A 14,878-nucleotide genomic window follows, 5' to 3' on the forward strand; every position below is an offset into this window, starting at 1 on the left:
AAAAAAGTGACCTCTGTTTTCTGGCCTGATCAAACCACTTGAAGTGACGACTGCTTTATTTACTTTGTCTTACTAACAAATTAAACCTCACTGTGACAAACAGACGGAGGCTCGGTTTGTATTTGAAACCTGTTTCTATGATGAGGCGTTTTATTAATGTGTTAGGATATGAAATCCTGCCATCTGCTGGCCATGCAACTGCAACTTGTTTTAAACTGGAGATCAAGAGCTACATATTATATATATAAGTGATTTCATCTCAGGATTCTGAATTAATTCCCCATAACAATTTCTAATATTGCAATTTACCACAATCAAGACCATTCAAAGAAATTCAGACTCTGAAACAACATTGCAAGGGTTTTCTTTTGACATTGTTAAATTATTTTGAAGGATTTCTCAATTTAGTGCGTTCCCAGGATCGCACACTCAGAGTAAAGTGCCAAATGATTAACGTAGGTTATTATTAGAGGATAGGGATGTCAAATGATCAATGACTGATTTCTGATCAGTGGATCATATTTCATACACAAACATTGTCTTTTGTGTATCTGAAATCTTAATATATTTATATGTCTATTGATTTTTATTTGAGAAAATTAATTTGTGTTTCATTTTTATAAATTTATTCTGCTGTGTGCACCAGTTTCTCATATATAACTTCTAGGTCGGAAACTCAAAGCAACTCAAATTAAGCAGAAAAAGAAAAAAATGAAATGATCTAAGACCAATGCACATAGTAATGACAGACAACAAGTAATAATAATAATAATAATATAACTATAAGGTATTAAGTCAGAATGATCAGAATCAGCTGAAGTATGTGTGTTTCTGGTTGTAATGTCTTTACACAGAAATAGAGACGCAGCTAACAACAAGGACAACAAAGCTCAACTAAGGTAAACAAACATTCAGCTATAATGTACATAAGTAGGTAAAAGAAGATTTTATTCTTTATATATCAAAAGTATAAATCTAAACAACACAACAAGGAAAAGACGTAGTAAATCAGACTTAGAAGATAGTTAAGTTTGGACTTGCTATTTTATCGTAGACCAAATCTTTGCAGAATTTCGACTTCTATCTAAAAATTATAATTATACATTTTTGAGGACTTATGATCGATTTTCTGTCTGAAATGTGTTGCCAGTAGAAACTTTTACAATTGTGTGCTTTGAAAATAAAGAAATGAGGCTTAATACAATCTTCCAACCACATGGTGTCGCTGTTAATCGCTGTGTTCGCCTTTCCATTGTGAAATGAACCTTCTCGCTCGCCGTCGACAGTTTGACTAAACTTTATTGTCAGCTGGGTCTTTGGTAACTTGGTGAAAGAAACATGGGGGCACGGGTTGCGCGTATGTTCCGAAACTTCAACCTCGAAAACCGGGTACACCGAGAAATCTCTAAGGAGAAGCCGCTAGCAGCGCCTCGACACGCGGTCAGCGTCCCGCCGGCCGCCGGCCGCCCTGAAGGTGAGTGTCCGACACCTCTGCTGCTTTGTGTAACTGTCTCCTGGAGGGTCATGCCGGGCTGATTCCTCGGGAAATTAAGCCTTCCAATGAAACCTCGGGAACAGTTTCCCTGTTGACGAGCATGGTGTGTGTTTCTGCAGCGGAGACAGCGGATCCGGTCAACCAGAAGAATGACCCTCTGCTGGCCCACCTGAAGTCGGTCTATGTGGAGTCCCAAGATCCAGCAGCGGCAGCAGCGGCAGCAGAGGTCAGACTGGGACACTGTGTCCGTTTGTATGAGTGGCTCTGATGATGGCTGGTGTTTTATTTGATTTAATTTCAGTCGCTATTTCATTATTAGCCTATAATGACATTAAGAACACTTTTCCGGTCATCTCTGGTCTCTCTGCTCAGCCCTGAGTCTGTTCCAAACATTTGAAATGATAGAAAGCATTAAAGTCTGTGACTGGATGCAGGAACTAAATACACTTATATGAAGTGTGTGTGTGACAATGATGCAACGGTGTTGTGCCCTCACGTTTCGTAATAAGTGATGTAAAATGATGTTTGTCATTTTTGGCCACTTGGGGGCAGAACTCCACACCAATCTGAAAACCACACACATTTAATGGCCTCCTGAAGTTGGTATAGCTGCTTAATCACACATCCAGCAGACAGCGAGTCATGTTTGTGTCCCCCTGAATGTAACGCTCTCTTTTAACTCTGTTTTCCCACCAACTCCTGAGAAAAATATCTAGCTCTTTAGCTGCTAAATGCTCCGCTGTGCCAGCCGCTAACTGTGGTCGATGAGAGCGGTGAGACTGAACCAGAACAGTAACGTTGAGGGCCAGAAAACCAAAACAAAGAGCTGAAAGAAGCTAAAACGCTCCGTAGAGCTGTGGGGAACTGCAGAGTTGGGTGGTAGGGGGATTTAAGACTTTTAGACTTTTATTTTAGACTAATTTCCTCCTGCTTAATCTTCCCACAGACATTTAAGGAAGTGACCGTGGATAAAGAAGTGGAGCGGCGGCCGCTAAGGTTCAGCTTACCAGGGGACCCGTACGGCTTGGTGGAGCTCACCGATGTTCCTAAAGGCAAACTGACAATCACTGAGGCCCTGAAGGCCCTGAGCAGCCACCAGAACAAGCCTCAGACGTGGACGCCGGAAACGATCGCTCAGGAATATTGCCTGGACTTGAAAGACACAAAAGCTCTAATAGAGTTCTTCATCCCCTTCCATGTTCAGATCATACCACCCAAGGCCGCAAATGCCAAGCAGATAAAGGCTTCTTAAGGACTGGATTGTTGGTGAATGATAGACAGTAGATAAAATATTACCTGATTTATTTATGTAGAGTTTTTCAAGCCTTGGGTTTGGACCTCATGTGAGGTTGTTTGATATGTCGATGAAATCATGGAACATATCATAGGTTGATACGTTGATATTTGTGAAACAAACCTAAGACAAATTGGAGTAATAAAATGAATAAATAAGTTCTGAAGATTCCTCTATGATATTTAATAAAATGCAAAACTATTCGTAGGCCAATTCTCATGAGATTTTTAGGATCTTGAAACGGGACCAGAGGTCCAAAAGAAGGTTGATGAAACCCTGGTTTTAAAGGAATAATTTAGCAAAATATGATTATTAGCTGTCCTTCTGAGAGTGAGATGCGAAGATGGATCAATCTCCATGTGTGTTAAGGATGTGGTTAGCCTAGCTTAGCATAAAGACTGGAAGGAAGAATAGTTCCAGGACGCAACATCCTCTAAAATCCTTTTTACAGTTGAGATAACCTGTCAGTTAGTGAGCTTTAGATGTGTAGGTGTATCTTTTTCCCTTTTGACAGAACCAGGCTAGCTGTTTCCCCCCTGCTTCCAGTCTTTTTGCTAAGCTAGGCTAATCGTGTCCTGACTCCAGCTCTGTACTCTACACAGCTCACTCTCAGAAAGAAAGCAAATAAGCATACGTCACAAAATGCTGAATTATTGCTTTATGGTGCAGAGGACAATAGACTATACAGTATGTATACCTGTCCAGTGGAAACAGTATTCTTTATGATACATAGCCATTTATTTCATTATGATAAGCGTTAGAAAGTATAGGAAGTGCTCCAAAAGCTGTGCTACCAAATATTACATCTAGCGTGTCAATAATTTAGTTTAATAAAGTTTTATTTTATGATTTAAACGGATCTGTTAAAGTTACTGTACTATTAACAGTGAAATAAAGATTTGTGAAAACCAAGTACATTTGTTAATTTCAACTTATTTTAGAGACAATCGTGAGTTTTTCTCTAAAAATTGTATTATTATTTTCGACGACACGATCTTAGCGTCTCATTGATATATTGGCGTGTTTGTCAGTTGGTAGGAAGTTGAAGGTCTTTTTCCCAGCAGACATTTTGACTACAGCTGTGTACAAATATAAGTCTGAAGGCCTTCTCCTGTCGTCTCATGGCGGCGCAAAATAAAACTCCACTTGTGGATGAGGTTGGCCTTGTGGCACACCTTTTGAAAATAAAAGACTATTTTGTCTTTAATGTTATTTGTGGTGTTGGATCCCTAATGTAAAGTGGTTGTGTGGGTTTTATGAATTAGCACAATGTTTCACTTTCAACTCAGCAGTATTGTGTTGAAATCATATTTTAATATTTTTGCTTTTGCAATAACAGGATCCGTTTGTCATTTTTACCACCACACACACACACACACACACACACCCGCACGTGCCCAAACACAGCACTTCCTCCAACCAAGCGTCGACCATTGAGTGTAGTTTGTCGTTTCTATTGGACGACGCTGGAAATGAGGCGTAACGCACGAAAAGTCCACTTTTGCTCATGCAACTGGCTTCTGTCGGTGTCAGTTATCACTGGATGTTCAAAGCTGCGTCAAACTGACCAGAGACAGCACGAAGCTGCGCTGTTCTCGCCTTCAAAATAAGGCAGTCAGATTACAGAAAGAAAGAAAGTGTCCAGAAAACTACATCAGCATCACTGTGCTCAGTGGCATCATGGCAGTTAATACAAATAAAAGCTGCAGCTGGCCTATTGATATCTTTAAAACATATATATTGGTATACGGTGTGTTGTTTGAAAATAGTTGGAATTAATAGTAATTGAACCCCTTTCTGGTGCACATTTTCAGTTTTTTTTGCCAGAGCAGTAAAACCTAAATTATATTATATAATTATATTCACTTTAACAAAAAGGATTCTAGTCAACGAGTCTTCACTTGCACTGTTACAATAGTCTGAAGTATATTTACATCCTTACTACAGTACGTTGGCCCTGTCATGCTGACTATATGCAGCTGTTAAAAAGTCAAACTTTTTGTACTTTTACTTAAGTAGCCTAGTTTTCTGAGGTCATGGGTCTTAATTCTCTTAGTTCAACCTCACTCACATATATTTAAATAAATAATTTAACTGTTGTATTACATTTTCAGTACATTTTATCTCCCTACATCATGGTCTATACTGCCATGCATGTCAATCTTGTGGAGAATATTAAACTTAAATTACATTAAAATGTTTTTATTTGTTTGTTTTTTCTTGTCTAAAAACAGTAGAAATTCAGAATCAGCCGTCTGAGACTCGGTAGCAACTGCCCTGTTTCCTTCCCCATAGCACAAGAGTGTCTATTATTTTAAAAATATTTTGGGGTTTAGCCAAAAGTAGTGGCAGAAATGTCTCGTTTGTATTTCTGAATATCTTCCGCATAAATGCACTTCTTTAGATGACTTTATTTTGAAAGGCCGGACAGGAAGCGGTGTGAGCTCGCTCTCGCCGCCTTGCCGCAGGGAGCCCACAGTGAAGTGCAGTGAAGTGCAGTGAAGTGCAGTTTGTGACAATTTGGGCCACTCAGTACACAGCCCCGACACATTTGGTGCTGGAGGATGAGCCGCGCACACCGCACATCTGCGTGAAGGAAAAGGATGGAGAAGAAAAAAAAGACGCCTGGAAAACGCAAAAATTAACATTTGCTGTGGTGTGCGTGGGTAAGCGGTGCTGAGTCTCTCGGGCTCCTCTGGAAACAAAGCGAGACTGACCAAATGCGGATTCTACTTCATCTCCGGCTCCGGTTGTGTGTCGGCAGCGGCTGTTGATTTAAAACCGCACCGCTGCGGGGCCTGCGTTTTGAAAAAGCACAGCTGGCCTACTTGTGTTTGACAGAAGAACTGTTTTTAACTCCGGCGAGGAGGAGGAAACATTTTGGGCGGCGAGATGCACCATTTGGAGGACTGAGCTCCAGCTCTTCACCCCCCCCCCCTCCGGAGCTCCAACATGGGAGAGTGAAGCAGGTAACTGAACATCACAGAGTCGGTCAGCTTCACATATTATCAGCCACACATGTTTTCCTAAATGCCGAAACGGAGACGTCAATGTGTCTGTATCTCTCCCACCGACCCCCCCGTGAATCACTGCGTTTGTCGTCTCAACCATTTTGGTGGCACAACAACGCGACAGTCCGGGCTACCGAACTACCGAATCAAAACAAGCTCTTTAACGCTAAATGGCGAGCGGCGAGCGGCGAGCTGCGGGGTTTGGCCCGACCGGCTCTTATTTGAGGTCTGAATGAGGTGTGATTCCGTTCGGCATTGATTTTTCCCAACGTTTGGATCAATTTCCAGGACACCTCTGAGATTTGCTTAATGAATAGAGTTCAGTCTGAATCCATCTTCCAGTGACACCACCGCCATGTCTCTAACATATGGCAACTTGCTCCCTTATTAGACTTGTTTTATAGTTGGAAAACTGCACTGATTTACATGTTCTGTGTGTAACAACACATGTGCCAAACTTAGTACAGAAAGTGAACAAAAGCTAGTCATTTCCTGTATGGAGAATTAAATGACTATTATTCAAGCAAAGACAGTTCCTACACATTATCAGCAGTTTGTGCAATTTAATCTCTACTGAATCCCTAAATGTTGCACGAGTGTATAGCATTGAGATGTTCCACTTTTCCATCTTTCTGACTGTATGTGGTTTGAATTCCCAGAAGGTAAGTTTCGCAAAAGGGTCCACCAATGCAATACATGACGATTTAAGTGGTTAGTATTAGAGGAAAATATGTGGATCAAGTTATGCAAATTTGTTTGGTCATCTCAATTTATTCAATTTCAAAAATTCACAGATTCAAATTCAAAATTTTAATATTTTAGTGGTTTTTCAAATGAATGAATATTCAGTTGTGATGTCACCTTTTCAAACCTTTGAATGAATCTGAACTAACGCGTCATTCGTTTGAGTAAATTCAAGCTGAAACTAGGCCGGAGAGTCAACGTTCAACGCTCGCCTTCACTCCCTCACGCAACTGAAAAGCTAACTTTACTTTAAGGCACTTGCATTTTAAAGAGGCAGCGAGCTGCCTTGCCTTTATCTTCAACTTTTTCTAATCCAAAACGCTTCCACACGTTAGCGTTAAAGTGGTTTGGGGTTAAGATTTTCTGTTCGACGTGGTTGGTTAGTTAGTTTTGTCCATTGTGCGTGAGCAAAGGAAGCAACTATAGCCTCATGTACTGATAAGGCTTCAGGGCATGCAGTGGGTCAGACAGACAGGGCATTTTAGGAACATATGTATAACGTATGGAGTACGCGATGTGAGCTGGAAACGTACTCAGCTGCCCCAAAATGCATTGCGTCTCTTAAGACTGTGCAGTGGCTCCTCAGGACCCGGGGCGTTAAGGTAAAGAGGAAAAGACGCGGGAGCTCACATATGTAATGTACTGTAGAAAAAATAAAAAATGAAAACTAGAATATTTAGATTTAGTGGAAGACGTTTCATTGGTAGCTGGGACCCGCCATGCGATCGATACAGTCATGTGATGCAGGGCAGACGTATTGCTCAAGTACTTCAGTGTGAACACTCTGCTGGTACTTGATTGTTATTCTAGTACGCAGCATGCAGTACATAATGTTCGAGTTAGTATGCGATTTGACTAAACCCAATCCAACATTTAACCCTCAGTGTATTCGATTTCTTTCCACAGATACTGTATTATCGAATAAGCTGTAACTATTCATTTCCATCAAACTTACATTGGCAAATATGCAGAAATCATGTCATTTACAGATACAACAACAATGCCATCTGACATAAACAAGGTACACTCTGACAGGTTGTTATTGCCATAAACTTGTAAATCATGCATTTACTAGGCAGGTTTCCAGTACACCCTTTGTCTCATTTTGTGATTCAAGGTTATAAGATGAAAAACTCTCACACACACACACACACACACTGCGCATATTCTCTCTGCAACTCTCCATTGCATAATTGCGTTGCCACACACAGTGTTTGAACAATTCCCAGTCGTTTTAGAATGCCAAGTGGCCGATCATCCGTCTTTACTGCAGGTTTACTTGATTGCCTGGAGGCTGAAGTGGCTATTTCAACATTTGAGGTCACTCCGCTCCTAAATGAAGGGAAAGAGATATGTCATTACCCCCACCCCCCCCCCCCACCCCCCCCGCGCAGAGCTAGACTACCGCACGGTTCAGTATTGTGATCCACAAGGCCCTTTTAGAAAATGTGCCGTGTGTGGATGGGAGGTGAATGGAGCAGGAAGTAGGCCGAGATTTCAACCAGTTTCTTATTTGCTCTTCATTGTGATGAAGCGGTGGGTAATTGCAGCAGACAATATGCTTGTCATCAAAGCAACGTCTTCCCAGCTTCACTGCTGCCCGCCTGTTTATCTCCTTACAGCAGCCTTTTCTCTCTAGACTGTGTTGATAACACTATCTGTTAACTGGCTACGTATCCAGGTATCAGCCGCATCCGACCTTGTGGTTTAACATGGCTACATAAAAGGCTCGCATGCACCGTTCTCATGATCATTTTATTTGCTTGACTCTTCCACCCACACTGAAAATGAATGGAAAAGCTTAATTTATGCGAATTAATCATTTAAAGTACTTACAAACGGACTCTCAAATGGACCACATTTATTATTTGGCATTTGCTGCTCAGCCATTGTAAATGATACCAGGCAGTCTGAAATAACAGTGTCTAATGTTTAAACAAGTGATAAGCGTTTTTATTGCAGTATTTGACTTGTCCCCAGTTGAACACTGGCTGTTGGTTACTGGCAGCGGTTAAGAAAAGCACTTTAACAGGATTTCTTATCGCATTTCAGGCAAACAGAAGAGAATTTTTTTTTTATATCTCTTTAGACGAATGTTTTCCAGTTGCATTTTCGTTTATATTCTACTCGTTTATATTGTTCTGAAGCATTTTGGGGAATACACCTTCTTTCTCTTTCTCTCTGAGATGAAATGAGAAGATTAATAGCACTCTGCTTAGCAGAGCCTAGCTTAGCATAAAGACTGGAAGCAAGGAGAAACAGCTAGCCTGGCTCCATCCTAACAAAAGCTAACAAAATCCACCTACCGGCACCTCTAAAGCCCACTGATTAACATCGTTTGTTAATATTTATATTAACACAATATGTATTTAGTATTTTTAGCTGCAGTAATGCAAAGTAACTACTACCTGATGAACAGCAGAGTATTCTCTGAGACACTTCTGTGTAGCATCTCTGGCTACAGTGTGGTTTTCCCAGATATGGTCAGTGAGCACAGGTTTTGGTTTTGGTGTCTGTACAGGTTCGATGGTACCAAACCCGGCAAGTTCACTGTGACAACAACACTCTAGGAAGCTGTGCAGCAGTACAATAATTACACCCTGCAGCTCCCTCTAAAATGACTGATTCAGATTCTCTCCATGTACAGATTAAACAGTATTTGTAAGTGCAGAGGAGTTGGAAGGTTTATTTTTGAACTTTGGAGCCAGACGAGTTGTTCCAGTCGGACTCCAGCTCTACTTAATGACATGAGATTGATATTGATCTTTTCATCTCACGGTCAGAAAGAAAGTGAATAGTTTCCCCAAAATGTTGTCCACTGTGCCTTACTGACTTACTTTCAAGCAGGTCATCAAACTCATTCAGCTTACCCACATTTTCTGATGTGCTGAGTTGTAGAGAAGCAACAAAAAACAGAGGGAAGACTGAAGTGTGCAGCTTCCACGGTTCATTTTATTTTTAATCGTAACACTAACTGAATCCGTCACGCTTTGATGCATACAAAATCGTAGCTGTAAGTTAACCAAGTTGTGATTAGCTTCTGTTGAAGGAAGGGAAGTAGTCTGCATGTAAATCAATTGGAAATGGCTGCAATTCAAATTCACACTGCTTTTTTTTGTTGTTGTCAATATTAATCATTTGTCTCATTCTGGTAGATTCTGCAGGTTTGAGAGAGATCATGGCGGTGTGAATTAATTGGGGGAGATGCAGGCATATAACCCTGAATGGATTTTAGGAAGTGATGCTGCTTTAATCTGGTTTTGTAATGCTCTTTCACATGCCCTTGGAATTCACTACATTTTTGTATACGTCTTAGGGTCTTGCAGCCATGAAGACGCCGCCATGTTGCGTTGAGCTGGGAGTATCTGCATCTACGGCACCATGTTTAGCGTGAGCTCACCACTAACGATGCCTATTCACCCTGGGGAAGAATGGTTCACTCCACTACTGTTCCCCTTCCAGAGGCAGGGGACGTTAACGCCAGTCTCTGCTGCCTCGTTACGGGGCTGCTGAGCCTTTCCGAGAGGCCGTCGATGGAGAACATCGCCATGGTGAACGTTTCCCTGAGCTCCAGGTCACCGCCGGAGCCAGTCACGCCAACAGCGGAGGCCCTGGAGAGCCTGCAAGGCATCAGCCTACCTCTGCAGGTCTTCTTCTGCTTCATCATGGTCGCCATCCTGCTTTTGGCTCTGTTGGGAAACGTGGTGGTGTGCCTGATGGTGTACCAGAGATCTGCCATGCGCTCGGCCATCAACATCCTCTTGGCGAGCCTGGCGTTTGCAGACATGATGCTGGCCATCCTGAACATGCCCTTTGCTCTGGTTACCGTCATGACCACCCAGTGGATTTTCGGAGACGTTTTCTGTCGGGTTTCGGCCATGCTCTTTTGGTTCTTTGTGATGGAGGGCGTGGCTATACTGCTTATAATAAGCATAGATCGTTTTCTCATTATTGTCCAGAAGCAAGATAAGCTGAGCCCACAGAGAGCTAAAGTGCTCATAGTGGTCACATGGGGACTCTCTTTCATTTTCTCTTTCCCCCTGGCTGTAGGTTCCCCTCCCCTACAGATCCCTCCCAGGGCCCCTCAGTGTGTATTTGGCTACAGCATTGAGCCTGGTTACCACGCCTATGTATTAGTACTAATGCTAGTCTTCTTCTTCATACCTTTCATGGTCATGCTGTACACATTTATGGGGATCCTGAACACCATCCGCCACAACGCCATCCGCATCCATAGCCACCCAGACAGCATCTGTCTGAGCCAGGCCAGCAAACTGGGCCTGCTGAGCCTCCAGAGGCCCTTCCAAATGAACATAGACATGAGCTTCAAAACCCGTGCCTTCACCACCATCCTCATCCTCTTCTCTGTGTTTACAGTGTGCTGGGCGCCCTTCACTGCCTACAGTCTGGTAGCTACCTTCAGTGACGGCTTCTACCATAAAGACAGCTTTTTTCAAATCAGCACATGGGTCCTGTGGTTGTGCTACCTCAAGTCAGCCCTTAACCCTCTTATTTACTACTGGCGGATCAAGAAGTTCCGCGATGCCTGCCTTGATCTGATGCCCAAGTACTTCAAGTTTCTTCCTCAGCTGCCAGGCAACACAAAGAGGCGCATACAGCCGAGCGCAGTGTATGTGTGCGGAGAGCATCGCTCTGTGGTTTAAAAGAGGAATCCACCCTCAAACACATCAACACTGTTAAAAACACATCTTTACATAATGTACTGTTGCAGTTCTGGGCCTGTTTTCTTGTTTGGTGGTATACTTCTCTTTGGCAGGTGTTCAGAGCAAAAACAACGGCGCATTAAAACAGACAAGTGGCCGCGTTGGTGGGGGAGGGGGGGGCGTCTTGCTGCAGGTACCAGGTGAGAAGATGAAATACAATCCAGGAAGTCCAGTTCATGGCAAACACCCATGAGTTCGAGCTCTAAGGCTCAGCAGATACCAAAACACCTGTGCATCGTGGTTTATTAGACAGGGTTTCACAGCTTTGGAATAGGGCTGGCTACTGTTTGAAATGGTTCAATACTAGTTCCGATATCATACCTGAGTTTCAGATTTTCTACAAAACTCTTTTGTCATTTACAAAAGAAGCCAAACTTGTCTAGCTGTTTGTATTTCGACAACTTTTAAATCTTGACAAGAACTTGAATTATAACTAGAGCTTTGCCTTAATTAAAATTGGCTACACTTTAATGTGATAAAATATTCTAAACTCAGGGTTCACTTACTAGATTTTTAATAATGGAACTTGCTCAGGTGAGACCAAAACACGGAACTTCTGCCGCGTGATAACAAAAGGTTTTATAAGGTGGGGAGTTTGTAACCCCGGTCTCTGTTCAGGCTTTTGGGTATGGTTGAAAGGTCCAGAAATAGCTAGTAAGTGAACCTTGAGGTTCATGGTACTATTTGATCAAAGAACAAGTAAACAACATTTTAAATCTGGCCTGACGATTGATGTCAGCTTCCGGTACTTGACAGATTTACGAGGCTACAGACACAATATAGACGGCACTAAAAGGTATTGAGGTTCAGTACCCGGCCCGAGTCTATAAAGTTATCACAGCAGCAGTCATTCTCTCCTCTATCTTGATGATCTTGATGAGGTAAACTGTAGAATGATGCCGTTCTCATTGCAGAATAGTCTACCTGTGTGTGCTACATATTGGCCAGTGTAGTGCATTGCCAGACGATGTTGCAGTTGACTTTGAGTTTTCCTGCTGGAGGTTCTGCATTGAAACCCCTGCAGTGTTTCTCAGTAGGTCATTGGATATCAAATAGGTTAAAGGCAACTGGACATTTTTGCATCGGAGGCTTCATCACTGGTGAAACCTACATTTCTCTCATTGTCTCTCTTTTCATTCTCCATTTTGAAAGGAGAAAAAACCCCATTGTGGCTGTACCACTCAGGAGTTACAGTTGGTAGCAGGTCATTTAGAATCGCTCCTCATACAGTAGATGGTCCCGCATGTATCTACTGGCTTCATTTGATTCTCAGTTGATGTTTTTGAGACTTGAACCTTGATGCAAACTTCGTGCTCGTCTTGCAGACTACACAGGAAGTCCAGTTGCCTTTTGAAGATTCTTTCATTCAGGTCATCATATATCAAGAAGTACCAACTCAAAGGCAGCTGCGCTGGCTGTTTTTGACTCAGTCTCAAATAGCAGAAAAACAACTTGAATAAACTTGCTGTCTTTCTCTCATGCTATCACATAGCTCGGGTTCTTTCTCCACAGTACTCACTTCTTCTCTGAGAGTGATACCGTATCATTCTGGGTAATAAAAGAAACCTTTAAGGGAAGCAGTCAACTGAAGGAAACTATAAAAGTAGATTAAAACACTTTATAACTCCTGGAATGCACTGAATGGCACATACATGTGTGAGAGTATAAACTGGGGCATTTTAACCTGTACTGTACTTGTAATATGGTACTATGAAGGCAGGCGCTGCTGGGTTTGACTCGACCGTTCGTCTTTTCTTGCCACAGGAATCTCGAGTCGAGTGGAAAGGACATTGCGTTTTAGCTGTGTAGAATTTGTTTTACGAGGCATGTAAATTAACAGCTTAAATGGAATTTGAATGTGGTCAGAAAGTGGCCACGACACTTTGGATGTGTGTATTTCTATTTAAATGTTTTGGATGTGCCTATTGAGTAGTCCATTTGCCAGTCAGAATGCTGCTATATCTGGTGAAAATGTGCAATTTCAGTGTACTGTACTGTTGAATGTAATAAAGAAATAGACATTTCTTACCTTGGTAAACTGTCGTGAGTTGGTCTTTTGTTTGTGTGTTTTACATACTACGTCATTGTAACCATTAGTTTCCCCCCACATCCACCTTGTTATGCCATCTTTAAAACCTTTCTGCCGCATCTCTGCTGTCTAAAGAAAAACTGACTGGTAATTTACAATATATATATATATATATATATATATATATATATATATATAATGTCAATGTGAATATGAATAAGGTTGTTTTTACTTCTGGAACAGAAGCTGAAAGTGAAGTTATTTCGGCTCTATAGAGGTTTGTAAAGAGAAACTTGGATGGATAAAAGATCTGGAAAAGCTTTTCAAGGTGAGGGCAGACTGTTATGTATAGACTCGTTGTTACAGGCAAATGTTTATCTTCCTCAGTGCACCTTCCATACAACACTGGATGTTAATATCTCATTCTTCTGGATACCTAAACATGTGGGTAAACACATGCTCCTATGAGCTGGGATACTGAGGCATGGGAACACGGCATCCTGTTCATGATTTGTTTTCAGCTGTGATATGAGGCACCAGTATGTGGTTGCAGTAGGATTCACACACCCTCATATTTTTGTTATGATGAGTTCAAGTTCCCAAGGAATCTTTAAGATCAGTTCTGCATCCAATGTAATTCATCAACTCCACTTTTGAGTCATTTATGTTGGGGTGGCTATGCAATGCTGTGTGCATGTAAATAACTTGTTTCATATGAAAGGTGTCACGTTTGGGAGCCCAGTGTTTTTATGCGGTGCCTCCATGCGCGCTCTGCGTTAATTATCCTCCTCCCAATGCGTCACCTGTGTGTCCTCTTTCCACTCAGGGACTCCACTTCCTGTCGTCGTCTCTGCTGAGTGCATCCATGCATTACTCCTCCATACGCTGATTTTCCCCAAGCCTGCTTTGACTTTGACCAGACCTGCCAGTCATACGCTTCACGGTGCAGCTGACAATAGAAATGCCAGGGAGCTGTATTAGCTGCCTGGAGTCTGTTTACAGTCTCACAGTTCTGTTTGTGCTAAAGAAAACGTTAGCTCCGATTTCTGCGTACAGTTTCTTGCACCGCAGATGTTGAGTTAGAATTTTATTAAAGTGAATGTGTATTTTACATTTTTTGCAATTGATATATGGTAATACACTTAATCAGAAACATTGAGATGTGACTTATTTTCTAAAAGAATTAGAAAGATACTAACATACAAATTAAATTGTATAATAAATCGGGTACCATGTATCGTCCTCTCTCTCCCCTGCCTTTCCCGTCTCTCCCCAGCTATCACTATCATAATAAAGCAGAAATGCCAAAATAATAATAATAATAATTTTAATATAATAAATATATGTAATACAGATATTAGAATTTTGACACTGACCAAATCTTAAGATGCGGTTGAACGATTCAGACCCAGATTCAAGAACCAGGTTTAGCAAAAAGCAGGCAGAAGAGCTCTCAACTCTCAGCGGGTTTAAACAAAGCAGGTTTTTAAAAACTCTCGATAAAAATGGCTTTGCAAATGTTTTATGAGGATGGAAATGCATTCAACACGTTTGCCAGTCTATAGACTGGCTGTTGGGATA

The 14,878-nt window shown here is 41.7% G+C and overlaps 2 protein-coding genes across 3 annotated transcripts; both read left to right on the forward strand.

Annotated features, from left to right (window-relative positions):
* Window positions 1–1,338: 1,338 nt before the first annotated feature.
* Window positions 1,339–2,944, forward strand: ndufaf4 (NADH:ubiquinone oxidoreductase complex assembly factor 4). Of its 2 annotated transcripts, none has more exons than XM_070926244.1 (3): window positions 1,339–1,501; window positions 1,624–1,721; window positions 2,451–2,944. In XM_070926244.1, exons 1-3 carry the CDS (start codon window positions 1,339–1,341, stop codon window positions 2,745–2,747), a joined length of 558 nt encoding a protein of 185 aa, XP_070782345.1. In that variant the 3' UTR covers window positions 2,748–2,944. The 2 variants fall into 2 exon arrangements, with proteins under 2 accessions (XP_070782345.1, XP_070782344.1); XM_070926243.1 differs by having other exon boundaries at window positions 1,339–1,474; window positions 1,615–1,721; window positions 2,442–2,944.
* A 7,031-nt stretch (window positions 2,945–9,975) lies between these two features.
* Window positions 9,976–11,208, forward strand: gpr63 (G protein-coupled receptor 63). The gene has a single exon (XM_070926235.1). The coding sequence runs from the start codon at window positions 9,976–9,978 to the stop codon at window positions 11,206–11,208; it is 1,233 nt and encodes a 410-aa protein (XP_070782336.1).
* Window positions 11,209–14,878: the final 3,670 nt, after the last annotated feature.

The sequence above is a fragment of the Enoplosus armatus genome, chromosome 19 (genome assembly GCF_043641665.1).
Source record: "Enoplosus armatus isolate fEnoArm2 chromosome 19, fEnoArm2.hap1, whole genome shotgun sequence".
Taxonomy (NCBI): Eukaryota; Metazoa; Chordata; class Actinopteri; order Centrarchiformes; family Enoplosidae; genus Enoplosus; species Enoplosus armatus.

Coding starts and splice junctions, on each gene's coding strand:
- ndufaf4 (XM_070926244.1), top strand. CDS start 1,339: ATGGGGGCACGGGTTGCGCGTATGTTCCGAAACTTCAACCTCGAAAAC. Junction 1,502..1,623: donor TCCGACACCTCTGCTGCTTT/GTGTAACTGTCT, acceptor CAGCGGAGACAG/CGGATCCGGTCAACCAGAAG. Junction 1,722..2,450: donor CGGCAGCAGCGGCAGCAGAG/GTCAGACTGGGA, acceptor CAGACATTTAAG/GAAGTGACCGTGGATAAAGA.
- gpr63 (XM_070926235.1), top strand. CDS start 9,976: ATGGTTCACTCCACTACTGTTCCCCTTCCAGAGGCAGGGGACGTTAAC.